General features: G+C 44.9%; 1 protein-coding gene across 1 annotated transcript; it reads left to right on the plus strand.

The window, feature by feature from the left end:
- Nucleotides 1-27,627, plus strand: ptch2 (patched 2; the record flags this gene model as incomplete). The annotated part of the gene is made up of 23 exons (XM_083928876.1): nucleotides 1-147; nucleotides 1,758-1,950; nucleotides 11,154-11,343; nucleotides 11,434-11,503; nucleotides 11,595-11,686; nucleotides 13,942-14,050; nucleotides 14,174-14,260; nucleotides 14,370-14,491; nucleotides 15,408-15,555; nucleotides 16,519-16,650; nucleotides 16,760-16,915; nucleotides 17,018-17,110; nucleotides 17,205-17,330; nucleotides 18,231-18,618; nucleotides 18,741-19,268; nucleotides 19,868-20,010; nucleotides 20,191-20,371; nucleotides 20,482-20,762; nucleotides 22,254-22,391; nucleotides 22,839-22,981; nucleotides 25,995-26,400; nucleotides 26,517-27,045; nucleotides 27,254-27,627. 23 exons carry the CDS (start codon nucleotides 1-3, stop codon nucleotides 27,286-27,288), a joined length of 4,437 nt encoding a protein of 1,478 aa, XP_083785002.1. The 3' UTR covers nucleotides 27,289-27,627.
- Between the last annotated feature and the right edge of the window lie 133 nt (nucleotides 27,628-27,760).

Below are 27,760 nucleotides of genomic sequence, written 5' to 3' on the forward strand. Positions count from 1 at the left end.
ATGGCCACGGATCGCGGGGTCCCAGGGGCCGGCGTCTATGGAGATTTACCCCCGAGTTATACGCGCTCTCAGCCGCCTGCGAACCCAGACGTACTCCGGAGACCCAGCTACTGCCACGCTGCTTTCGCACTTAAACAGATCTCAAAGGTGATACAACGATGATCACAGTAATAGCCTAGTGTGGACTTACTATGAAGGAAGCTTTCATTCAGTCCGTAAATGTGAATGAAAAGTTTTCAAAGGCATTTAGCCCTTATCTAATCGGGAGTTGAGGGCACATGTGGAAATGTAGGGTAGGCTGAAGCAGCAGCTCCAAAAACCGGGGTCCGGGGACCACCAGAGCTCCCTGAGGGAGTCCACAGCGAAACCAGGAATGGTTCAGTCAAACTGTTTATCATTTAACGGGGGGGAAACTATATAAGTAGTCATCAGAGATCCATGTAGACAACAGAAACATTATACTTTATGTTTACTGGGACAAAACCTGTTAGAAGTCTGAGCTCGCATGATATTCCGGGAAGCTCCTGGAGTAAAGTGATTACGACTTAACAAGAGTTTCATATTTGGCAGCATGTTAACTTTGCTTTTTTGTTTCAATGGACACGGTGCTCTCATTCATTTATGTTGTTAAAAGCCACCGGGAGGGAGTCAGTCAGTGAGTGAGGGTTTGTTCCCATATCCCAGCCGTGTTGTGCGTGTTTTTGACTTTGTGCAGACAGCGGAGAGCGCACTGGCCCGGGGTCTGTTTGGAAATGTGGTGGGTCCTGTAAAGGAATTCACTGATTGAGTTTGATCTGACAAAGCATCTTTGGACCGCCCGGATGCTTGGACGTGTTTCAGCACTGCTGAGAGAAACCACAACACCAGTGCAATGTCTTCTGCAGCAGTGGCATTTGTAGCACAGGCACTGAATGGTCCAGATTCTTACAGATATTTTACAAATGAGAGGAAAGCCGCTGTATAGCTCATGTAGACCACTGCAGGGAAATAGATGTCAGCTGAAGCTTTATTTGTAACCAACTCATTTTGTTAGTACTGGTATATACTCATGTAATAGCGATTGAACAAAGGCTTCCACTCACCCAAATAGTTAAAAAAAAAAAAAGTTAACCACCACTATTCTGTTCTAAAGCAGTATACATATGCTGATAACCCTGTGCTGCATTCTTCTTTTTTTAAAAAGGTTCAAACTGTAACTTTAATCCGATTTTTCCTTACTGTAGCTTCCATTAAGTCCTGGGTTTTTCAGCTCTTTTTTCAATCACCATTGCTTTGAACTCTGTAGGATACTATTAGGAATTAGTTTCCCCGGAATTTTAACACAAGTACAAATTGTTGCCACAAGTGTGCAGACTGAATCATCTCAGATGTGGGGTGTCATGGGAGATCATGCCCCAGGTCTGGACTGAGTTCAGGCGATGGACATGATTTTAGCAGGAATCTGACAGCATGTATGCAGAGTAGGACAGCACTGACATCAAACCTGTTGTGTGGCAGTTAACACCTTAACTTATCATTGTGTTATACAAAGCTTCTCCTTAAATTCCACACAAAGTCACCTCTCTCTGTATACAGATGTTGTCCAGGGTCTTGGATGTAAGTTGTCCCCAAATTCTTCAAACTTGTGACACAGATAGGGGATACGAGCTCTGAAATTTTGGGGACAGTTGTGCAATGATGTGTGATTAATGTGCGGCAACACAGTGATAATAATTCTTTCTTTTTTTCTCGCCCTCCCTCCTTCTTTGAAAATCTAGGGGAAGGCGGTAGGTCAGAAAGCTCCTCTGTGGATCCGGGCGAGGTTCCAGGCCCTCCTGTTCTCTCTGGGCTGCCACATCCAGAGGCACTGTGGGAAGGTCCTCTTTATTGGACTCTTAGTATTTGGGGCTCTGTCCGTGGGACTCCGAGTCGCAGCCATCGAAACAGACATCGAACAGCTATGGGTGGAAGGTGAGTTTGAGATATTCCTTTCGATCTTTCGAGCGATGTTGGTGTCGTTGCTGTTTCTCACATAAAAAAGAGCATCACTCGTCCTTCAGGTTGCATCCTTCTGTGTGTTCACTTTAAGGTGCGTGGCTGGATTTTACTGACTTTTTCTTCAGAATAGTCAGCTGGGAAAAGGTTGTACATTTTGATGAGCTTGTTTTTTCACACTGGGTTTAACTGGAGTTTGAATGACAATAGTGGCTGGTGGAAAGATGCAGGGTGGCCATGTTAGTGTCATCTTAGTGCCGTGGGAGGGCACTCGGTGTTCAGGGACTGATAGACTGACTGCTTGACTGGCTGAAAGCAGAAGATTGACTAAGATTTGTAGAATCTGGTGTCAAGTTGTTTTATCAACACTGTCATCACTATATTGGAGGACCAGCTTGTAGATGATCATTTCTTTTTGCGTAGCAGTATTCCAACTATCTGTTCCGTATGTGGATAAGAATATATGTTGTATTCGCCCTGTGCTGTTTGCTCACGTCTGTTCATGTCTTAATAAGTCACAGTTTACCTGAGAAACCCAATCACACTGCATTACAATAGTCTCTCTCTCTCTCTCTCTCTCTCTCTCACACACACACTTCTGTCATACACACACTATCTGTGGCTTGTCGTGCATGACTGTGTTTGTGGGTCTAAGCTGTCTCACAAACCTTTAGGTTTGACACTTCTCTCATTTCCGCTCTTTCTGTGCATTTTAGATTTAGGCTATGTGTACATTTTCAGCGGTGGAGGCAGCTTTATTTGGTTTTTCACACCGGCCAAATTCCTTTTAAACCCCCAGGCTTTCAGTGCCGGGCTGATCCCCACAGCAGATGGACTGTGTGAATGGTTAGCCATCTTTGAGGGCTCTGACCCCTCCCCCCCTCGGCTCCCTGTGTGGTCCCTAACTATTCTTGGATTCCATTCAACAAGAGGCAAGCAGGCAGGCAGGCAAGCAGGCACCACCTCCCTAACCCCCCCCCCCCCTTTCCACCTCCTCCTCTCCTCCTCACAAGAAGAAAAAATATAAGTGAATGCAGCTGAAGTTTACCCACCTGTTTTGCACACTCTAAAAGCGCTACAGCAGTTGGTGAATATAAACAGACTCTATGGGGTTTTTTAAGCCCACCATGTCACCAGAGGACGGGGACAGGCGGCTCCCACAGGAGCCGTGTGGAGGTGTTGCAGAAGTCACACGCTGCTGGTTTCAGGAGTGTTTGAAAGCTGCGCAGTTACTTGCACAGGAATTTAAATATGTTCCTGTATCAGACACACTAAAAAATCAAAAGAACAATCTGTGTATATCTAGTCGTTGAAATTATTAGCTTGACGTTGCAAAAGCCTGAATTTGGAACTAAAGAAAGCAGGCAGCAAGCGTTTTAATTTCCACAGTCTCCTTTTCTTTGGTTTCATTCTGGTTAGTGTAAAGCTTCAGGATTACCTCTTGAGCTAATTGGCAGATCCATCTCTTAAAGGAAATGTTTAGATGTTTGTGTGCCAGTTGTTTTGCTGCGGGATTGAGAGAGTTGAACAAGGGGGGGCTGAAAAGGAATGCTGTGCCTTTAAGAGGCCGTGGCCATGTTTCTAAAGTTTCTGTCTGCCTTGTTTCCACCAATAGCCCATTGACAAAGCTGCTAGGGCCTCAATGGAGAGTAAAGTGGTTCGGTAACAAGGAGAGGTTAGCTCTCTCTCTTTCTCTCTCGCTTTCGCTCTCTCTTTCTCTCTCTCTCTCACACACACACACACTCACAGAAACACACCCACATGCACCATTGCGCATAAACCAGAAGAGGCAGGAATGATATTCTCTTTAATAAGACAGCTGATTTCATATATTAGGGGACTTTTTCCCTATTAGTTTTTTAAGTTTTATTGGAATGGGGTTTTTTTTGTTTATATTTCTTAACCTAAGACCGATTTCATTTCTCATGCAACGTAATCTCACGAAACAGCTCTTTGAGATTGCCGCATAAACAAAAGCTTTCGCACTTGTATCCTCATTTGTTCAGAATAAACTAGCTGGGAATTGACACTGTATGTGTTAGCACTGCCAATATGGTGTAACCTATGAGTGTGTGTGTGCATGTGTGTGTGTGTGTGTGTGTGTGTGTGTGTGTGTTTGTGTGTGTGTGTGTTTGTGTTAGAGGCATATGCTTCCCATCATATATTCATACTACAGGCAGCCACACATACACTTGTCATCTTTGCCACCTCTGGTGTGTACAGCCTGCCTAGCCGTCTGTCTGCCCGCCTTAATTTCCTGACTGCGTGCCTGTCTGTCTGCCTATGCTTTGTGTATGTCTGTTTATATTTCTACCTGTCTGTCTGCCTGCTCTGTGAAGTCAGGCCACCAGGGCTTTTTTAATTGCTTCCTCCCCTCCTACAGGACCAAAACACTGTGAAGCAGAGCACAGCAGTTTTGGCTGTCTAGAGTAGACAGGGAGAGACAGAATAATGAGGTCGGTGATGTTAGCGTATATGCCTACCTGCCTACCTGCAAGCAAGTATACTTCTACAGTTTACAGCCTTTATTCGTATAATTTCTGCATTTGCAAGGGGGCAGGCAACAAAAGACTAAAAGGGCCTTCAATTTTCCCACCTGTGTAGGTGAGATTAAAGCCACAGCATCAGGGTGTTTAGTCTGACAGGGGGATTAAGGACTCTTTCTGGTTTACTGCTCCATCATTGAGAATCTGAGACAGACATAACCCATCACAATACCTCCAGTTACTCACACAGGTCTTTGGCAAGCTGTGTTTTAAATGTTGCATCATGTGTTATTGTAAAAGTGTCTGTAGACCTTAGAGACAATAGTCCAATTACTTGGATGAAGACTATACGAAGATGTTCATTATTCCTTCAGCAGCATATATTATTTTAGAGTGCCTGAGTTACATTATATTTCTATAATACCATATAATAATAATACTAAGCTTTGCATACTGTAAACATACATCACGCTACCCTATGCAATTTATGTTCATATAGCCTGTCCAATTTTGAAGGTATGAAAGTTGGTGTGAGCTTGGCATCGTGTGACCAAGTCTTTATTGTCCACAAGTAGAAAAGAGAGATCGTAAAAAGAGGTGCAGGAAGAAGAGAAGGAGGATAGCAGACATTGGGGGGTTGGGGCAGGAACAGAGGAAGGTTTACGGCTTAACACTTTTTTTTTTTGCCTGATTCACTCGAACAAACATAAAGTGTGACACTGTCTCATGCACATGTCTTTCTTCCACTGTAAAGGATTGTGAGAGGGTAATTTTTCATTAAGCCTAAGCTTGTTAAGCCTAAGCTTGAAATGTTTTAACAAAATCTGTTTTCTTTTTGCAATGTATTTGGATAATTAAAAATTATTTATTATTTAAGTCAATCCTGTATGTAAGCGTTAGGGTTAGGACTTTTATTATTCTCCGTTTACAAAGACCCATTTGAAATGATTTTGTGGGGGAAAAGAGGAAAGAAAAGGCCTCCATCTACAAGTGGTGGTGTTTACTCTTACATTAACTAAACTCATCCTTCTTGGCAGAGTTTGGGTGAGACATGACAGACATGTACACAGACTCAAGCTGTCCAAATATGAGTAGAGTGAGACAGGGCCTATCCGGATAGCAGGCGCACCACATGTCCCATAAAGAGGCCATGTAGAAAGAGGATAGGAAAGGGGGAGGTAAAGACCATACACGGCACATAGCATGAATGCATAGAGACTGAAGTGTTAGCTTAGCTAGCTAGCAATGAAATCAGACCAAGAAATAGATTGATTAAAAGAGAGAAAAGACATCTGAGTTTGGGCAAATGAGCGAATGCACACGTGGGCATTTCAGTGTTTGGAGCAGTTTCTCTAAACAAACCTCAGCGCTGCACAGCAGGTAAATGCTATAATTCATTGGAGCGCACACAGCGCCCCAGTTCAGACAGAGAAAGGGAGCTCTATGAGGCATTATTGGAGGTGAATAGTGCGCGGTGGTGCCCCAGCTAGATAAATAAACTCCCAGCGCTCAGGGCCCAGGACCTCACTGGTAGAGAGAACAAACAAGACCAGAGTCAACCTGGGTCACTTCTAAATGTTTATTTCACCACCACCCCCTTCCCGCCATCCTTCAATCCTACTCTCCCTCATTCCATCCCCTTTTTCAGCATCCCCCCAATACACACACACACACACACACACACACACACACACACACAAACACACACACACACACACACACAAACACACATACACACACACACACACACACTCTCTTCAACAGTCAGACCAAGTCCAACCCCCAACAAATAAACACACATTGAACGGCTATAGACACGTGCATATTAGCGCTCCCTACCTGTCTTTTTGAAGTAGAAATTTTAAAACAAAAGTAATTATCATGTGGCCACGTTTACAGTGATGACATCAAACATCTTTATACTGTTGTTTTGGAGCCAAAGCTTTTATAAAAGACAGGGCACCACACTGTCAGTCTTTGCAACATTGAATGCAATATACGGAGAAAGGCTACAATGCAACTGAAAACGGGATAATGAAAACTCAATCAATATAGTGTGGCACCCTTTCTTTACTAGCTGAAGAGCAACCTTTGTCTTTGGTCTGCGCCAAATAAAGCGGCACCAGTCACCTTGGAGTTTGCACCATTTTGCCTCTGTCTTTACACCATGAAAGTATAAAAAGTAAAGGGAGATGGAGAGACTAAACATTTTCTTGGTACTTGGGAGGGAAAAAAGAAATGGTTCTTGGGCTCAATAAATTCATTTCTCGTCTGAATGAGACCAGCAACGTGGAAAAATTTTGCCTTTCAGGCAAGGATGAATGTATGTTTCAACCACACATTAAGCAGTATTAGCGGTCAGTGGAGTGTCTAATGTGACTATTTTTCACAGTGGCCAACTCTGCCCATGATTAGCATAATTAGCAGAGGCAAGCCTATACATATGGAAATAGAAAGTGCCTAAATGCCAACCCTGGTGGAAATTTATGTGTGGTGGCTAACACCACTGGCACATCTGAATAGAATGTAAGTGAAACTGATTTTTCATGTTGTTTTCACTGTTTAATGCTACTTTTAAGTTGTGATCTCATTTTGGTTGTCTGTCATGATGCTGGGAGCTGCATGATTTAAACACACTGAAACTGATCACTTGAGATTTCCCATGTTTGTACATTAATTACAACATTCTCCTCCTAAAACAACACAACTGTCTTTGACGATTAATGAACAGATATAGCATCCATGTGAAGACAAAAACACGCTCACACACAGTGTGTTTCTATAGGTAAGATACCAAAGTGCCAGTTTTTCTTTCTTGCCCCACAGCCTCACCCTCCCACAGCCAACTCTGGCATTGTTTTACAGGCTGGGAAAGTTTGGGTCCATTTGCTTTTGTTGTGGAAAAAAAAGAACGTTCCCTCTTTATTTTATTCTGCTGTTTGTTGGGAAACATCTGAATGAAATTGAAGGGTTGAATGACAAAAGGGTCTGCATTCAGTCTGGAACTGCTGCACTGAAGGATTGTATGGAGGAACAGCCCATCTGCTGGGGGCAGCCTGGTTTAGGCGGTGCCCTGGCTAGGGAATGCCATAGGGCAGGGCCAGTCAGAGGAACCGAAGTGGGGCCCAGTCCTGATTCTGGTGGGTCCACATGTGACAAAAAGAGGGTTTTTTGGGGGCGGTGCTTGATTCCAGGCCAAGAGAATGAATTTTTCATTTGGCTCCTTTGCCGAAAATAAAAAGAAATAAAGGACCTCTATTGCAGAACATTGTAAAAAAAAAAACAACCAGCTGACTGAAAAAGTAAATGGATGGAGGTTGGCAGCCGAGGGATAACTTATTATTACTACTTTTTCTATTGTTTCTACTCTGTGGTGATCAGACCTCTTTTTATTTTATTTTTACTAAGAAGGTTCTGTGTAGAAATCAGCTGTTAGCAATATCTCTCATGTTGCCATGCAGTGTAAATCCATAAAGGGTAACTTGCAATGCACTACGTAGCAGGTAAAAGCATACATGTCACTTTCAGCCTTCTTCGTCCTGGGTCTTCCACCATATCAGCGTGAGGCCTTTTAGAGGCCCCCTAATCCAGCTAATCTACCACACTGAACTTTGAAGGTGGCCTGGTCTGACCTAGCATGGCCTGGAACTGGGAATAGGCCCATAAGCCATGAAGACAGAATAGAATACAATAGAATAAATTTGAAGCACAGCACTTTAAAGATGGCCTTGCCTCGTCAGAAGCCAGATGTGAGAAGCCACACATATTTCACCAAGTTAGCGGATTCTGGGTGTTCGGGTTTTGGGAATGGAAGGGTCAGGTGGAGAGGAAAACCTGTGCGCACACACACACACACACACACACACGTACATTATATTTGTACACACACGGCCAGGGAACCATGTCAGGGCTTGTTGTGACATTTTTCATTGGCTTTTCACTTTCCCAATGTCGTAACTGTTGTGAAAGTGCTTTTCGTGGTGAAGCTAGTAAATTAAATCACATGTTGCTCCCAGCACAGTCGAGCTGTTTGCTAAAATTTGTGAGCTGGTGGTCGAGTTTCTCAAAAACATGCAGTGAAAGAGCTGTTGATGTCTTTTAGAAGGAGTTGTGATCATTTTTGCAAACAAAATTTTGCGCAGTGTTTAATGATGTTGCCAAACATGGACTAATATTTCATGTTACAAAACTGCTCATGTAATAAAATTACCAGTCACTGGTGTGATGAAACCCAGGGCTTCCATGCTCAAAGGCGCTTTCTTCCCAGGGTGGGGAAATTTCCGGGAACTGTCTCTTTAAGGCTGTGTGGAGCGCAGGCTGAGTGCAGGGTGAGAGTGGAGGGGATTGAAAAAGAGTGAGAAAAAGAAAGAAGGAGAAAGAGGGAGTAAAGGGAGACGAGAAGCGAGGAGATAGAAAGGAAGACAAATAAGAAAAGGAAGGACAAGGTTCCCTCTGGTGAGAGCAGCGAGCTGAGCTGAGCTGAGCTGAGCTGAGCAGAGCGGAGTAGTCGAGAAGCTCAGAGTTGGGTGGTTGGGGCCGGACCAGGGGTTGAGGGAGAAGGCGAGAAAGAGAGAGAGAGAAGAGAGAGGACTGGCTGCCTGGGTGGTCCAGATGGGAGGAACAAGACACAAATAGCTATAATTTACTTCAGGAGGCCTGTAATTACAGAGCCAGAGTCTCTCCGAGCCACCCAGTTCCTGTTGGGATCAAAACCCCACACTGCAGAGGTTAACATACGAAATGTCAAAAAAGGTTTAACAGATGTCAAAGAGGTCCACTAACGGAAAGGGTTCCATTTTGTAGTAGCCTTTTTTGATTCCAAATCTGTGTGGCAAGGAAACTGAGTCGTGGCGACCATTTTTACACCAAGTCAGACTCTTTGGCCTAACGTTAATTGAAAGTGTGAAAATAATTTAATAGAAGTCAAATAAACTCACAGAACCAGTATTCTGTTTAATAAAAACCTCTGCATTTTCTCAACTACAAGAGTTTTGAGGACATTATTCTACTTTTTTGTTGTTGTGGCTCTCAGTGAAAAAGTGTTATAATGAAAATAAAAATATTAACAAACTGACTTTTTTGTAGGACCAGATGTGCAAAGAATATCCAGCAAGAACATTTTGAGGTTTTTTTTCTCTTTCTTTTTGGGATGCACTGAGCCAGACATAAAAAAAAAAAAACACCCATGACTGCAGATAAACGAGGTGACCTTATATTCTGAAGCCCCTGTGTAGGTAATTAAAGCCTTGAAAGCAAAGCCTAGAAATATTGGACTGTGTCTCCAAGGCCCAGAGTTCTAACCTGATCTCACACTTTTGCGGCGTAGGCTGAATAGTTTGTTTTTTCTTTTCTCCCCATCAATTATAGGAGCCTGCTCCAGGCTGGGGGAGGTGCAGAGAACGTGAGGGGGAGAGAGAGAAAGAGGGAGACAGACAGAGAGAAAGACAGAAGCAGGAGCTAAAGAGAGTATCATGAGAGGAAGAGATGCAGTCAGGATTGAGTGTGGCCTTGGGAAAGTGGGCAAAAGAGTGATGAGAGTTAGAATTAAGAAAGAGGTAGCCCTAGTTTCCAAACTTCTCCCCCCTTCCCTCCCTCTCTTTCTCTCTCTGGGGTTGTCATGCAGTGGGACAGCGAGAGGGGCAGACGGGCCCTCTGTGATCCAACGCGGCATGTTTCATGTTCACTTGGCACCGGCACAGATCCCCCCGGCTGGCAAACTCTTTTCAGGGCAACCTCCTGTAATTAGGGGGCTGGAGTCTACCACGCAGCACAGCATAGCGCTCTCTCTCTCTCTCTCTCTCTCTCTCTCTCTCTCTCTCTCTCTCTCTCTCTCTCTCTCTCTCTCTCTTTCTCTCTCTCTCTATCTCCCTCTCTCTCTACAATATTTTTTCATCCTCTCTCTATCTCTTTTTTGTTCATCACCAACTCTGACATCTAATACATCTCTCTCTATGACTCTTTTTACCTCGATTTATCTCTTTGTATCTCCAAGTTCTTTGACATCTTTTATTCACAGTTTTGTGTGCGCCATATCAACACCATTTTCTCTTCTCTTCTCTTCTCTTCTCTTCTCTTCTCTTCTCTTCTCTTCTCTTCTCTTCTCTTCTCTTCTCTTCTCTTCTCTTCTCTTCTCTTCTCTTCTCTTCTCTTCTTTCATGTACTCAACATGTCTAAATCGATAACTGCGGCCCTGACTAGAGTGGCAGAGTCTTTCGGGGCATCAGGGGCTGGTTTTCCAAATGAACAGGGCACATCTGTTTCGCAGAAGGAGCCAATGAGAAGCTGTATTACTCATTTCTCTTGGCCAGACGTTGGGCTTGTGTGAAGTGCCTTCAAAACCAACACTGGCGAGGGCCAAGGGCGTTGGTCGATATATATGTATGTGTTCGTGTGTAAGTGTAACACACTTTGTTATAGGATCCAAATGTGTGAGCAAAGAAATTCTGTGCAAATGTATGACTATTATACAGTATCTATCTATCAATCTATCAATCTATCTATCTATCTATCTATCTATCTATCTATCTATCTATCTATTTATCTATCTATCTATCTATCTATCTATCTATCTATCTATCTATCTATCTATCTATCTATCTATCCATCTATCTATCCATCTATCTATCTATCTATCTATCTATCTATCTTTCTAGGAATGCCGTAATAATTCGTCCTTTATTCTTTGTTTTCTAGCTGGTAGTCGAGTGAGCACGGAGCTTCGCTACACCAAGGAGAAGCAGGGAGAGGAGTCAGTATTTACCTCACAGATGCTTATCCAGACCCCCAAAGAAGAAGGCACCAATATTCTTACCCAGGATGCTTTGCTGGTTCACATGGAAGCTGCCCTGTCTGCCAGCAAGGTCCAGGTGTCACTGTTTGGAAAGTAAGTGCATCACGGACATGTTATGTGAAAAAAGTTCTTTGTGCGCCGAATATAAGAGATGTAAATTAAAAAAACGTTTGTCTCTTGTAGGTCGTGGGATCTTAACAAAATATGCTATAAATCAGGAGTTCCTATTATAGAAAATGTCATGATTGAAAGGGTAAGTTCACAACACAGAGATTTTTTATTGATGTATATTTTCTCTAAATTGTGATATTTAATCATGCTTCCTGTCTTTTTCCTGATCCCAGATGATTGACAAGCTATTCCCCTGTATGATAATCACCCCTTTGGACTGTTTTTGGGAAGGGGCCAAACTACAGGGCGGCTCCGCCTATTTACCGTAAGTCTTGGAATATTTGACGCAACTTTTTGCATATTAAAGCTCTTCATTGGAAGTTTTGGCTCACCCTTTGCTGTCATTGCTTTCATCTGAATTGCGTTGCAGACTAGTGCTTTTAGAGGGGTCCGTAACTTTTAACACATGCTCGATGGAGACATACAGTTGGGCTTTCAGTATTCTGTCAGTGGGTGCTGTGGCTGACAGCGGCGGTAGGTAATAGAGTTCTTTAAGGGCCCAGAGAGGGACTAGTGGGGGGTGTCCTGTCCTGACAGAGAAATTCAAAGAGAGAAAGTGAGGGAGAGATGCAGCGAGGAAAGGATGGAGAGAGAGATGGCTGCAGCAACTGGGTGGTGGGTTGGTAGAATGGAGGGCGGGGAGGCGGCGGTGGTGGTGGTGGCAGGGGAGCCCTTTGGGTCAGACAATGGTAAGCATTCTTTCAGTTTACGAGTGAGTGTCCATCAGTGTAGGGGCCCCGGAGGGGGGGGGGGGGGGGGGTGGCTTTGTCAGCTCACGGCTAACACTCGGCATTCTCATGGTAATGCCCCGGGCTCCCAGCTCCCAAGTTGTCCAACAAATAAAATGGGCAGTATTCAAACCTCAAGTCCCTCGAGAAAGACAGAGAGAGGCTACAAGACGGTTAACAGTGGAGTCTGGGCGTATTTGGCCATTTGCGGATTCAGTTTTTTTTATTCTCCTTTTTATCAGGACTCTTGAGAAATTGAGTCACTGAAAGAGAGCTTCTTTTGTCATCAGAAGTGATATTTCAATTGAGCCCTTAGTTTATAAAAGATAGTTTAGATCATAGCAGATGTTTCTTTGCAAACAAACTATTTGTTTATATTCCTGTCTCGAGCTGACAGCGGTATGTTGCATGACAAGCCAGCACATATGCAAACAAACACAAGTTTCCCATCCTTAGCATCTCCCAGTTGGCTTGTTTTAGCCACAGAGAGGGAAAATGAGGTCTTTGATGATTCACACGTCATCCAAGTATTCGTGTAAATCACACAAAGTGTTCAGCATCTGTTGTCATTTATTAATAGTTTTCTTTACTTGTTTTTTTTTCTATGGCGCTGAGAAGGGAACTTGTGGTAGTCACTGAGGCCCGTGTCCCTGTTAGCTTCCGCTTCACTTCAGCTCTGGTTTTAAAAGCAAGAAAAAGAGGGAAAAAAAGAGTGAGATGGAGGGAGAAAGGCAGATTGGGGAAATATAGTGAGGAAGAGTGAGTTGGAGAGAGAGAAAAACTTGGGAGGACAAAGAGCAGCAATCTATGAAAAAACAAAAGGGCCCAGGCCCGGTTCACTCAAGCAAAAACTAGCTGATAAAGGAGTGTGTCTTTGCGAGCAGCAGCAAAAGGGACCCTGGTATGTGGGAATAGGAGAGGAGCTCTCTTCATGAGCCATTGGAGGGAGATTGAGCCCAGAGTTGAGATACTTTGGGATTCTTTTATTTCCATCTTCTTTCTTACTTTGTCTCACACCAGAAAAGGTCCATCCTAATCTTGCCAACATTGTAGCAAATTATTTCTTCTGTTTTTATGCTTTTCTAATTTAACGACGCTGCAATCAATACATTAAAAACAAAAACAAGTTTCTGAAGCAGGATATCCAGCTGTACATTGGTTATATTTTTGTTCAAGACATGTAAAACATTCCAGATAGACATGAGTCCCTTCAGCAAGTCGCCTGTAAAAGCCAATAGCACGAGAAAGCTGTTTATTTCAATCATTTAGAGTAGATATATAGACCTTAATATAGAGCAAATTATGACTTTATCTCAAGGAGAAGGGGGATGGTGGTACAGGTGAGGCTCAGAATAGACTGAGCAGACCTTATGGCTTCACCTCTCATCCCTCACCTATATCCCTCCCATTCATCCTCCCAACCTTTTCCCTTCCCTCCCCTCCTTATCAAGATGTTTGGGAGGCAAAGGTAATCGTTATGACTCAGTGCAGGACATTGAGGAATGGAAGCGAGCAGGCAGCCACCGTGCCTTTTCCCCGGGCATTGTGGCAGCGTGAAACAGGATAATAAACGCTATTTTATCCTGTATCCACAGCTAGCCTCCCGCATAGCCCGGCACAACCAGGGAGAGAGAGAGAATCAAACTGAACTGAAAGAATCCAAGTTTTTCTGCTCACAGTTAAGATTAGGAGGAATGCAAAGCCACACAGCCTTGCAGGCACAAAGTGATAAAGGTTATTTTACAGTTGCTATGTTTGGGTTGATGCTCATCAGTGTCTCTTTTCTATCCAGGGGTATGCCAGATATCCAGTGGATGAATCTAGATCCAGTCAAGCTAATGGCGGAGCTGAGTCAGTTCACTTCACTGGAAGGATTTAAAGAAATGTTGGATAAAGCCCAGGTGGGACACACTATAGCCTGACAGATTTACTGAATATATTCTCCTATGAACAATTACTTACAATTCTAGTTGCATGCTTTTTTCCATATACTGAGGCTTTTGTAACATTGTGTAATTCTTTAGGTGGGACATGCCTACATGAACAGACCATGTCTAGACCCCTCAGACTCTGACTGCCCTCTCAGCGCACCCAACAAGGAGCAAGGAGAGGTAAGAATTCAATTTCAGTCATTATGTAGAACAAGAAGTTGTATATATATCAAAATACAAAAAAACTAACATATTGTTCCATCTGATCCTCTGCTGCCCATCCATTCAGAGTCCTGACATTGCCGGGCATCTCCAGGGTGGTTGCCATGGTTTTAGCCGGAAGTTCATGCACTGGCAGGAGGAGCTGATCCTGGGAGGGCGAGTCAAGAGCAGCCAGGATGCTCTGCTGAGGTGTGTGTGTATTAAGACTTATAGAGAATGATCAGATACGGCAGTTCCAGGGGATTTTACATAGTATGTCAGCAGTATCTCTTGTCTTATTGGAGGATGTGATAGTAAGACCGCTGTGACTGTGGAATCTGTGTAACCCCTAATGACCCAACAGACACATGCTAGGAATGCCTGGTATTGAGAGGGATCAGTTTCCTACATGACCCGCATCCAAGATAGGCCAATTAAAGATGATTGACGGCCACATATAGCCCCCCCCCCATCCTGTAACACATTTGTTGTGTAAGGGTCCAAAGAATAAGAAGTGAAAAACACATTTTCTTCTAATAAGATGCTCTCCAGAGTTTTGTTTTTTCCTACTGACTTCGACTGCATTTGAAAGTATGGCCAATACAAATGGAGTGACAGTGTTGGGTCAGAGCCCAGGCCCAACAGAGCCTTGAATGAAAGAGGACTCCAGTCCCATCTGCAAGAGCCACACTTACTTACTTACTTACTTACTCTTGGATGTGATTTATGATCATTTCTTTCACATTTTGAGCAGCACTGCTGCTCGCTGTGTCTGTGCCAAGAAAACCTGAGGACATCTGGAACTGCAGCTGAGAGACCAGCAGACAGGAAGACTAGATAACACCTGCTTTTAGCTGTTTACTTTGGCAGACAGACAGACAGGCAGGCAGGCAGACAAATCCTAGAAAAAGAGGCACCTGCCTTTAGCCATTCCCAGAAAGGCATGTTCCTGTGTAGGTTAAGGGATACCAAGAACATCTAAACAGTCTGATTGATGATTTTGAATGTGCTAGTAGCGAGATGAATGATGCAGTTGAGGTTTCAGCTCAACACACAATAAACCATGTTTGCAGGGGGAGCCAGACATTTCTGATGTGTCCTAAGCTGACTTCTGTGTGTTTTGCAGTGCGGAGGCTCTCCAAACCATGTTCCTGTTGATGAGTCCTAAGCAGCTGTATGAGCACTTTAAAGACGACTATGAGATCCACGACATAAACTGGAATGAAGAAAAGGCTACCGCCATCCTCGAGTCCTGGCAGAGGAAATTTGTGGAGGTGCGGACATAGATTGTGCATTTAATGTATATTCGAAGCTCACATACTTAAAAAAAACTTATGCACATGAAGCTGGATAGAAGTATAGATTTTTTTTAATGTAGCCACCAAGAAAATTAGGGAGGAGGAGGAGAAAAAAAGGCGAAAGCATTTCCTTGCTCCTTCCTGTGCAGTCGTGTTTTGCTTTGGCACACACACACACACACACACACACGCACACACACACACACACACACTTTGTCTGAATTCCATCAGTCTTCAGCTCCCTTGTAAAGCGAATCGCGGGGCACACCGTGTGTGTGTGTGTGTGTGTGTGTGTGTGTGTGTGTGTGTGTGTTGGTGTGTGTTGTAGGCCAACCATCTCTCTCTGTCAGAGCCCTAGTTATAGGAACAAGCTGTTGCTGTGATAGCTGACACCCACTATGCTGAGGGTAAGGAGAGAGGGAGGGAGAGGAGAGCAAGGGGTGACAAACTTAAACGTAAACTGACAGAGACATGACACCTCCCCAGTACACGTTAAAGAACAGGAACAAATCTAATTGAGATTGCGAATGGTGACTAAATGCGGACAGGTAAATAGCTTTTGGAGAGATTTGGTCCATTTGTGCCACAGAGTGGAGAGAGAACAACCTCCCATGCCATGTGATCCCATCCCTTTCACCTTTGACCTTACAACCTCTGGCATCTGTGCTCATTACTCCTCAGTTGTCATACATACACACGCACTCGCACACATGCTAGCACATGTAAAAACATACACACACGTTCATACTCACTTTCACACACACACACACACACACATTTCAAAGGGACAGAATGTTTTTTTTTCTGTTAGAGTGCCCTGAAATACGGCGCTGTAGGAAAGTCTTCAAGTAGCGTTGGTGAGACGGAGAACGTGTGTTTTCATGTGTAAATGCATGTTTGGTCTGGCTACAGCTACATTATTTGATCTATGTCCTTTAGGTGGTGCATCAGAGTATCCCGTCTAACTCCAGCCAGTCCATCCACGCTTTCTCCACCACCACCCTCAATGACATCATGAAATCCTTCTCAGATGTCAGTGTCATCAGAGTGGCTGGAGGATACCTGCTCATGGTGAGCCTGATAAATAATTTAATTTCTGTCATTTATAGATAGTAAGTTTGTGAAAAAATATTTAACCTTGCTGTGAAATAACTAATATAAAATATGGACCCTTCTCTAGCTTGCCTATGCCTGCGTGACCATGCTAAGGTGGGACTGTGCCAAGTCCCAGGGGGCCGTGGGGCTGGCCGGGGTGCTGTTAGTGGCTCTGTCAGTGGCTGCAGGACTGGGTCTCTGCTCCCTGCTAGGCCTCTCGTTCAATGCTGCCACCACACAGGTACAACACAAAGGAAACTGCAAACTTAAAGGGGGGAAGCTGTCTTTCTGTGATTTAAAGGTTTTGATGTGAAACGTTCATTCTGACCCATTCCCCTTCCAGGTGCTTCCCTTCCTGGCACTCGGGATTGGTGTGGACGACATGTTTTTGTTGGCTCATTCCTTCACAGAGGGTGGAAGTAACATCCCCTTTAAGGTACCTTTACGACCTTAAGACCTCCTCTCCTCTCCTCTCCTCTCCTCTCCTCTCCTCTCCTCTCTTCTTACAATTATCTGTTTTTGTTTTAAAGGAGCGGACAGGTGACTGTTTGCGGCGCACCGGCACCAGTGTGGCTCTGACTTCCGTCAACAACATGATTGCATTCTTTATGGCTGCTCTCGTGCCCATTCCTGCCTTGCGAGCGTTCTCTTTGCAGGTATGTTTTGTACACATCCTCACGCGCATGCGCACAGACATAAACACATGCGCACAATCGCACACCAAGAGGCCAGAGGCTCCTTTGAAAATGAAGGAGATAACTTAAGAGAGGTGACATTCATTCAGAGCCAGGAAAGCCTTTGTTCCCAGTTTTATTGCCGCTGCACCTACAGGGCAAACATTTGTGTGTGTGTGTGTGTGTGTGTGTGTGTGTGTGTGTGTGTGTGTGTGTGTGTGTGTGTGTGTGTGTGTGTGTGTGTGTGTGTGTGTGTGTGTGTGTGTGTGTGTGTGTGTGTGTGTGTGTGTATGTGTGTGCGGAATAATCAGAGCAAAAAGAGTGATGAACAGAGGGAGAGGCAGACAGAGAGAGAGAGAACGAGAAGGAGAGGGAGGGAGGAGTGGATCAGTATATCACTGGCCCGTCAAGGCGGTTTGCTCTGATCTGTGACTAAACTGTGGGTGGTCTGAAACACACAAGCAAACACACAAATATGCACACACACACTGGAAACCACAGCCAGTTAGGACGTCACCTTCAGGGGCTGGGGCAAGTGGGGAGGCAGCAGTAGTGGTGGCGAAGGGTGATGGTTTTGCTCAGACTTGCAACATATATATTCCCATCCTGCTCCTTTTTTTAAGTCTTTCTTACAGTTCTTTTATTCTGGCACTCTTTCCTTTCTTTTCTCTATCTTCCTCTCCCTTTCTGGCTTGCTTAGTATTCCTGGCTGGTGATAGAGTAAGGCTTTTCTTTATTTTCTAGGCTGTGGTCTGAGATACTAAAAAAAAAGGAGAATTGACTCTCCCCAGCTGGGTTAGGGTGTCTGTAATTTTGCATACTGTTCTCTGTCTTTTCTCACTTTGTTTTTCTCATTTTGTCTCTCTGTGTTTTTCTCCCTAGGCGGCCATTGTGGTTGTGTTTAACTTCGCCATGGTGCTGCTCATCTTCCCTGCCATCCTCAGCTTGGACCTCCATCGGCGTGAGGACAAGCGTTTGGATGTCCTCTGCTGCCTGTACAGCCCCTGTTCCGACCGCGTCATCCACCTCTCCCCACACGAGCTGTCAGACGCTGGAGAGCAGCCGCACACGCCTACGACGGCAACAGCGCACACGCACCAGTACTCGGCGGGGTCGACAATCACCACGAGCACCCAAATTACCACCACGGTGCAGGCGTTCACGCAGTGTGACGCAGCCGGCCAACATATCGTCACAATCCTACCACCTACCTCACAGATCTCCACCAGCCCCCCGTCCATCATTGTATGCCCCACTTCACAGCCTCAAGGTAAATAAAGCTATATTCATTTCCTGACAATTATGTTATTTCGTAAAGAGGATTTTCTAAATCAGTATGAAAACATAACAATATCAAAACATTCATTTTCTGCACATATTCCCTTCCCTTAGCCATCTCACCGTCCCCCGCGACCACCACCTCTGTGCTGGACCCCTATGGCTCACAGCTCTTCACTCCTACCTCCAGCTCCACACGGGACCTCCTAGCCCAGGTGGAAGATTCCAAATCGGGAAAGAAGTGCGTCCCACTCCCTTTCCTGCACTGGAACCTGTCCAGCTTTGCCAGGGATAAATACGCTCCTCTGCTCCTCAAGCCCAAAAGCAAAGCCATTGTGGTCGTTCTCTTTCTGGGCCTCCTGGGCCTCAGCCTGTATGGAACCACCATGGTGCACGACGGCCTCTACCTAACGGATATTGTGCCACGTGACACCAAGGAGTACGATTTCATCGACGCCCAGTTCAAGTATTTTTCCTTCTACAACATGTACCTGGTGACCATGGACCGATTTGATTACGCCCGGTCACAAAGGCTGCTGATCCAGCTGCATAATGCCTTCAACTCTGTTAAATACGTGGTCAGAGACAGCGACAACAAACTGCCCCGCATGTGGCTGCATTACTTCCAGGACTGGCTAAGAGGTAAGAGTCCAGGCTCAGTTCTGTTATTTGTTTGAGTGAGTCAGGTAATAAGTTACTCCATGTCCCCTCCTGGGAGTTTTCGATAATGATGTCAGAATCCGGTAGGGGGTGCAACAGGTTTTTTCAGGTGTGCTTTTTCAGGGCACAAGTGAATGAGTGTGTGTGTGTGTGTGTGTGTGTGTGTGTGTGTGTGTGTGGGTGGGTGTGTGTGCGTGGTTGTGTGTATGTTTGAGGTGAGAATGTGTGAAGGGTGAATGAAAGTTCAGTCACGCTGTTTACCCCCATCCACCTGGGCTCAAGGGTGGTGCAGCAGACAGGCCGGGGTCATAGGTTATCTTTGCATGTGTGTGCGTGTGTGTGTGTCCTCAGGCCAGAACATGCCAGGGGCCCAGTCAGGAGGAAGTGATAACCAACAGGTCAATCAGAGCGAGCCTTAAAAAAAAAAAGAATAAAAACAAAAGAGACGGAAAAGGAAACTTGATATTTCAACATCACTGCCCTCGCAGACAGAAAGCTATAATACAAATCATAATATTTATAAATGACAACCACAATAATCTTTTCTCTTCTTCTCTGTGTGTGTTTTACATTGCACGCAGGTCTTCAGGCTGCTTTTGATGCTGACTGGCAGGCAGGCAGGATTACCTCTGACAGCTATCGTAACGGCACAGAGGACGGAGCGCTGGCGTACAAGCTCCTCATCCAGACCGGCTCCAAGAAAGAGCCTTTTAACTTCAGCCAGGTATGTCTACAAGAGCTACACAAAATACTTCAAAACAGAATCCACATGTCATTCCTACGACGCTGTGTGCGGCATTGTAGACAATTACATTATCAGCTGCCTTTTTTCGACCATTTATTCTGCCAAAACTCAATACATGAATGACCATTAAATCTGAATTTTTCAATCACTTTTCTCTAGTTGACTTCCCGTCGGCTGGTAGATGCAGAGGGTTTGATCCCTGCGGAGGTGTTTTACATTTACTTGACAGTCTGGGTCAGTAATGATCCTCTTGGCTATGCTGCCTCCCAGGCTAACTTCTACCCCCATCCTAGAGAGTGGATTCATGACAAGTATGACACTACAGGGGAGAATCTGCGCAGTAAGTATCTTATCTTCACGCATTATTTTGACCAGAGTGGATACCCTATAAAATTATATAAATGCAGTACAAAGAGCAAATCTAACCTGTTTTCTCTTCCTCTCTTGCAGTCCCAGCTGCGGAGCCCCTGGAGTTTGCCCAGTTCCCCTTCTACCTGAACGGCCTTCGCCAGGCCAGTGACTTTGTGGAGGCCATCGAGAGTGTGCGGGCCATCTGTGATGAGTTTAGCCGCAAGGGTGTGTTGAACTACCCTAACGGATACCCCTTCCTGTTCTGGGAGCAGTACATTGGCCTCAGACACTGGTTCCTTCTGGCAATCAGTGTGGTGCTGGCCTGCACCTTCCTGGTCTGTGCGATTCTCCTGCTCAACCCCTGGACCGCCGGCATCATCGTAAGCAAACAATCACTTTGCCCCACAACTCTTCATCATACCTCTTCCTCATCCTTCATTAGCCCCTTCCTCCTCTCACTTTCTTCTCACCCTTCTCAGCACAGCTCAATAACACTGTCTAGGGGGCCCCTTTTTCTCTGTGGAGGGCCAGTACGCACACACACACACACATACACACACAGAGACCTTTGTCATTCTAATGTAGGCTGGGTCGGCCTTAGAAAAGGAAATGCAAAGGAGCAAGAAAGGCTTTGCTCTCCTGAAGCCTCTACCTCCAACTCCCTCACTGCTTTTGTCAGAGGGAGAGGGAGAGACTTGGGGACAGGACAGATCTGCCCAGTTGCGACCTTGGCCTGCTCAACCCATCCATCAGGGATGTGTGTGTATGTGTGTGTGTGTGTGTGTGTGTGTGTGTGTGTGTGTGTGTGTGTGTGTGTGTGTGTGTGTGTGTGTGAGAGAGAGAGAGAGAGAGAGAGAATGAGAGAGAGAGAGAGAGAGAGAGAGAGAGAGAGAGAGATAAAGAGACAGTCAGAGTGATCAGAGACTGGAAAACATTTCATACACAAGCTGGTGAGACTGGTGGTCCTTAAAGGTCCCAAAACTCACACACATGCACAAATCCACATATCCCGATCATTGTTGGGGGGGGGATGTAGCACAACAACAGTGCCAGTTTCAGTTGGAATGTGTTTAGTTTAAGTAGTGGTCCATAGTAGCACTGAAACAGCCACATAGCACAGTATCTTAGAAGGAGAGAGACACGGTTACATGCATGTATGGTTTCCAAGCATCAGTCTGCCTGTGAAAGTTTCGCCCTGCCTGTATGTGGTCGAGCAGTAAAACGGCTTTTATCATTTCCAATTTAACTATGCCCCAGCTCAGAGACCCCGCTGGGATCAAAAGCTCCCGTTGGCCGGGAACCATTTTCTTCTCCTCCTTCTCTAAGAATTGTTGTTGTTGTTTGCGTTGCGGTTTATAGTATCACAGCACGTTTACTATTAAGACATTAGTAAACCAAAACACTGCATTACACTGCAAGATGTTGCATTATACATCGGAAACAATAAAAGAAACAAACAGGCTACTATCACGTAAGAAACAAGACAGCAGTAGGCTGTACGGTGTTCTGGTAGTGACAGAGTGCCTCAGTGTTGTCTCAGGCACTGTCAATCATTTCAGCCACCTCTGAGAAGGAATAGGAGAAAGAGAAGGAAGGAGGGAGGGAGGAGGAGAAGGTATTAGCCTTGGGGTGGGTAATTTGATGCCATGTGGTTGGGAGCCTGTGCACAGGGTCAAAGATTGTGTGGGGTGAAGAGGCAAAAGGGCTCAGCTCAGTCATAAAGGAAAGGCATATACACTTTTATCGTTTACAGGCTTTTTTTGTTGGTGTTGTTCTATTGCCTGTTTCTTCATCACCCCACAGTTTCTCAAATACTGGCAGTTGAAAACAATTGAGTTTGTAACACTTTCTTTCTTTTTCCTTCTTTTCAGGTTTTTATCTTGGCCATGATGACGGTGGAGTTGTTTGGCATCATGGGTCTGATTGGCATCAAGCTGAGCGCCATCCCCGTCGTTATCCTGATCGCCTCCGTAGGCATCGGAGTAGAGTTCACCGTTCACATCGCACTGGTAAGTCAAGACTCAGCACAAAGCAAGAGCACACACATGGATTAGCTGTTAGGGGGACTGAGCTCCCTACGATTAAACACCTACTTTACTTGAAACCTGATGCTTTGCTCTAAATGTTAAAGACCCGCTACAGACCAACACATCACCACATGATTTGCTTACCTCCGCGAAGAATTGCATTTTACAAGTAGACTTATTTATTCTTATTTATTATTGATAAAATTACATTAGGTATGTACAGTAAGTGTTATTAAAGATCTACAAGGAAACTGTTGGCTTCCTGGTTCATGTCGGCAGTTTTCTGGCATAATGTAACCGTCTTGTAGTGCAGCGTAGGGATCCCCAACAAACGCTTGAATGCCAAGCCTCGCCACAAGCACAAGGTTTTTGTGAGATCTGCAAGATTTCCAACTCATTTCTCCTCCCCTCCTCCACCCTCCAATGCAGGGCTTCCTGACAGCGATTGGCAACAGAAACAAGCGCTCAGAGGTGGCTCTGGAGCACATGTTTGCCCCGGTGGTCGACGGAGCGATCTCTACGCTGCTGGGCGTTCTCATGCTGGCAGGGTCAGAGTTTGACTTCATCATGAGGTGAGACGCTGTCTGTGTATGTGTGTGTGTGGCAATGTGTGTGCAACATTGTTGCTGTGTGAGAGGGTGGCGGTACGCACTCACGCAGTGATGGTGTCTGCAACCTCCACAGCCCATTTGGTACCTTCAGAAGTAGTAGTGTTTTGGTTTTACGCCATTAATGTGTGTGTGTGTGTGTGTGTGTGTGTGTGTGTGTGTGTGTGGTGCCAGTTGTCTATTCTCACTTTGGGACATGAGGAAGCCTTATGGGGGGTCGTGGGTGCATGCAGGTGGAAATGTTATACCCCTATTTATGCACACACACACACACACACACACACACACACACACACACACACACACACACACACACACACACACACACACACACACACACACACACACACACACACAACACAAACACACACACAGTGACAAATATGCACCTGGTTCTGTCAGTCTGGTCACACACACACATACAGCTCCCCAACCTCTGAGCACAACAAATGGGGAAAACATCAAGGGTGTGTAGCAGCTGCTCGTAAACATGGTGTTCTGCTACCCACTGTGTGATGTCTCTCTCTCCCCCTCTCTCTCTCTCTCTCTCTCTCTATCTCTCTCTCTCTTGCTCTCTCTCTCACACTCACATTCACACATGCATACAAGTGGGAATCTGTTAAAATTCCTATCATCCATTTCTTTCCCTCCTCATTGGGTGCTAAAATTTGAGCTAAATTTGAACTGGACAGCCAGTCAGATGGTATGAAGCCCACCAACATCACTCCCCTCTTTGTGTGCGTGTGTGCGTGTAAATTGTGTGTCCGTGGGTTTTCTACCACTGTTTCATGGTCAGAGTGGAAAAAAGGCAAATAGCTCGATGTTTTTCAGCCGAATGTGGTCTAGGCCCAAACCCGAAACCACAACCTTGAGCTCACAGACTGCAACAGGCCTCCATGACATAAAAAGCATTTTTTTTCTGCAGAAACAGAGACAGAAGCAGAGGCAGAGGAGGAGAAATGCTCCGAGGGTGGCTTTTCTTAAAAGGATATGAGGTCCTTGTGGGTGGGTAGATGAGCGGATCCTCCACAATGTTGGATTGGAAAGATAAAGAGGTGTAAATGGGGCAAATTGAGAGTGGGAGTTGAAGGAAGAAAATCAGAGAGAGCATTTTAAGCATTTTGGTTTTCTTCTCCTTTTTCCATGGTGCTGTGAGAGATCATTTTTCAGAGGACAGGGTGAGGAAGAGAGACAGAAAGGTCTAGTATCTCTGTTGGAGGTCTTGTTTAGCTCTAGCTGTAGCTGTGGTCGGGTGAATGGGGCAAGCCAGAACTGGCTAGCTGGGGAGTAGCATAAATATACTGCTGTAAACATCTCCTGGCCTTGTAATGCACTGAATAAACAGCAAGCCTAATTCAGCTCTGCTCAGAGTCCTCTCTCTCATGTACACACACACGGGGCATACACACACACACACACACACACATACACAAGGAGAAATGCACATATGTACATGTAAACACTTACGCTCTCTTCCTCGCACACACACATACACACGGCTCCCCAGGCCCTGACAACGAATGGAAAAGATTACGGTTTATATAAACAACAGAATTCCTAACAGTGAGACACTGTTGGAGGTCCCACCAACGTCTCACTCTTTTTCTTTCTGTCTCACTCTTCTCTTGTTTTTTTTTTTTTTCTCCATGTAAAAAAGTTGTTTTGGAGAAAGATAAGGAAGCTAGCGGAAAAGTGGAGGCCAATGCTCTGCCATAAAAACAACGACAACTTATTTGTGATTTCAGTGTCCGCGCTGTAATTCAATAAAGCGTGCGGATTAAATATCTGTGTGCGGTTGAAAGAAAGTTGTGGTTTGAGCAGACACCAAGAAATTGAAAATATCTCACTTAAGTGTTTTGTCAAAAGTGGTTAGGATGACTTGCGTTGTGCTTCTGATAGAGGAAGAAAACAAGGACAGAGGTTAAAGAAGGAAATGTCAGAGAGAGTGGGGGGCTGACATGGGTGCAAATGACACCCAACATGCAAACCGTGAACTTTTTCTGAAGCGTGACCTTTGTCAAGTGAAGTAGTAGTAATAATCATTGTAGAGAAGCATGTTTCCAGAACACCACACAGCTATTATCCTTGTCCTTGTTAGGTTTTTTTTTCTTCATTCCAACAATCGTTCTTTTCCTCCCTCTCTCTTTTACCTCTTTAAGTCTGGCTCGTGGTTAGCATCTCGCTGTCTCTCTCTTGCTCTGTTTTCTGTTAGTGTTTAAGTGGAGTCCTCTCTAATTTTCTTGGGGAGCTCTTTCTTGTGGCCTGCCTCCACCCCTGGCCTCCTCAGAGCTCCACTGAGATGCACGCATACACACAAAAAAAAAAATGCACACACAGTGTGAGTGAAAAACAGAGCGATAGAAAGTCTTGTAGCAGCAGCAGTGGAGGCATCAAAGCATGTTTTAGTTGGACTGAGCGAGGAATCAGATTTACCCTCCCTGCCTTTGATACACAAACACTGGGCTTTCCCTGATTTCTTCCCCTGAGCTACTTCCCTTCCTCATGTGCCAACAGTGTGTGTGTTTGGAGTTGTGCACACTTGTGTGTGTGTGTGTGTGTGTGTGTGTGTGTGTGTGTGTGCGTGTATATGTGTGTTTTTGTCTGTATAAAACATCAAGCCAATGTGGTATTGTCCCTTTTTTGTCACATTAAAAGAAAAATGCATACAATTAAGAAACATTTTCAAAACATTGTCCACTGTGTCATGAGTTTGGCTGAAGCTCTAAATCCATCCAAACTTTAGTCAAATCCCTGAAAAAGAAATAAGATTAAAAGGATTGTGGCTATGCATCCATGTGTGTGCAATCTAGCTGATGCAGGGCCAGAAGAGAAGGGTCAGGCAGACCAGTTCGGTGTAAACAGAGGTGCTTTGGTATAGCCTGACCTCAACTAAAATCTTGGAAACTTTTTTTAGCACTAACTGTGTCGTCTTTCAGTTAATGTTCAAACTAACATACCTCATCTCTCCATCCTCCAGGTATTTCTTTGCCGTGTTGGCCATCCTCACAGTATTGGGGATGCTGAATGGCTTGGTTCTCCTGCCAGTCCTCCTGTCCATGATGGGCCCTCCAGCTGAGGTCAACCCAGTCGACAATGCCAGCCGCCTGCCGACGCCTTCCCCTGAACCCCCATTGCCCCCACCGATGACTCACCATGGGTACTACACGGACCACCACAACCCGCGGTCATCTCGTCAACAAGCTTTTTCTGAGTCGTCGGACTCTGAGTATTACTCAGAGATGACCACCACATCAGGGATCGGGGAAGAGGATTATAAGTACTGTGACCAGAGCGCATATATAGCATCGCACACAAGCGTTCCACCTACAACATCTCACATACTGCTAGAAGCCAGCAAGAACCCCAGCTTCCCCAAGCTTACGGTATGTTGCATAACCACACAGATATAACAGAAACCCTCCCTGTATGTTCAAAGTTCTTCAAAGTGTGTCAAATGGGTTTTTCCTGAAAGTAACCGATGAAACTTAATTTGTCGTAGGTTGTGAAGCCATTCAGGGAAAAGGAATCTTCCCACAACGCACAGTCACGTCTCAGCTCCCAGGTTACTTGCTGGGATGGAAACAAGCGGGAGCAGCAGCCGGGCCTCCAGAGGCTCCAGGCACAACACTTCTCCTGCGACAGACCTCACATCCCTGGGAGGACTTGTGAAATTGGTCCCAGGCTGCCGAACAGCAGAGGGCCTCAGTCAAACAGGACTAAAGGGCCTAGCTATAGCAATAGCAACTCCGCCCTGCCAACGCAACAAGGCTCCATGGGGGGGGCTGTCACTATGGTAACAGCCACAGCCTCCGTGACGGTGGCTGTGCATCCGACCTTGCCGGGGGCGGCATACCAGGGCTACATGCATGAATGTTTTGAGACGGACAGTGAGTCGGACTCTTTTGAGGCTGCTAAGAGGACTTGTGGTGACAAAACAAACTTTTCTTCATGTAAGAGAGACTCTCTAGAGCTCCAGGACTTGGAAGCAACACAGAGCCAGACAGAGCATCAACTCGGCAAAACACAAGGTGAGTTTATGACCAGTCAATCTCAGGTTTACCTCACATTTAATGTCACATATGCATATTGAGAACTGACATTGAACTGAATAACAAATCAAGAAATATGCGCAGTATTTTTGCACTAACATTTCCAGTCTTTCTGGCCTTCGTTTGTTTTTGTTTGAATGCCCATTTGGCAATGTCTGACTCTCTTTTCTCTGTTTTTCTGCTGCAGGTGGGTTGAGGATCCAGGCAGCCAAAGATTGCTAGACTCTCTCACATGCCCTGCCTTCTCTATTTGACTGTCTTGGCTGCTTATCCAGAGCACCTTGATGCCTCACATGGTGTCAAATCATGTCTTGAACTCTCAACTGTACATAGACTTTACACAAAAAGGAGAGGATTTATTTCATGGACTTATTAAGAAAAAAAAACATTTTAAGAATTATATAAATCTATGAGTATATATTTTAATACTAAAAAAGAAGGAAGCTATTTAAAAGAGTACTGTATAACTTGGGTATACTCTTGTGTAAAAGTTCAGATGTAAAAGATTATTTTTTGTGTGGGGTGGTTGATTTTTTTCCCTCCACAGTGTATAGAATAAGAAATGTGCTATATGTAAAAAAAAGTGTCCACAAAAAGTGAGATGTTATTAAGATATTAGGCTATTGAACATACATGGTCAGTGTGTTATTCCTATCTGTATTGTTATTTTTTTCTTTTTTTTTCTTTTTTTTGC

This window comes from Echiichthys vipera, assembly GCF_963691815.1.
Source record: "Echiichthys vipera genome assembly, chromosome: 15".
NCBI lineage: Eukaryota > Metazoa > Chordata > Actinopteri > Perciformes > Trachinidae > Echiichthys > Echiichthys vipera.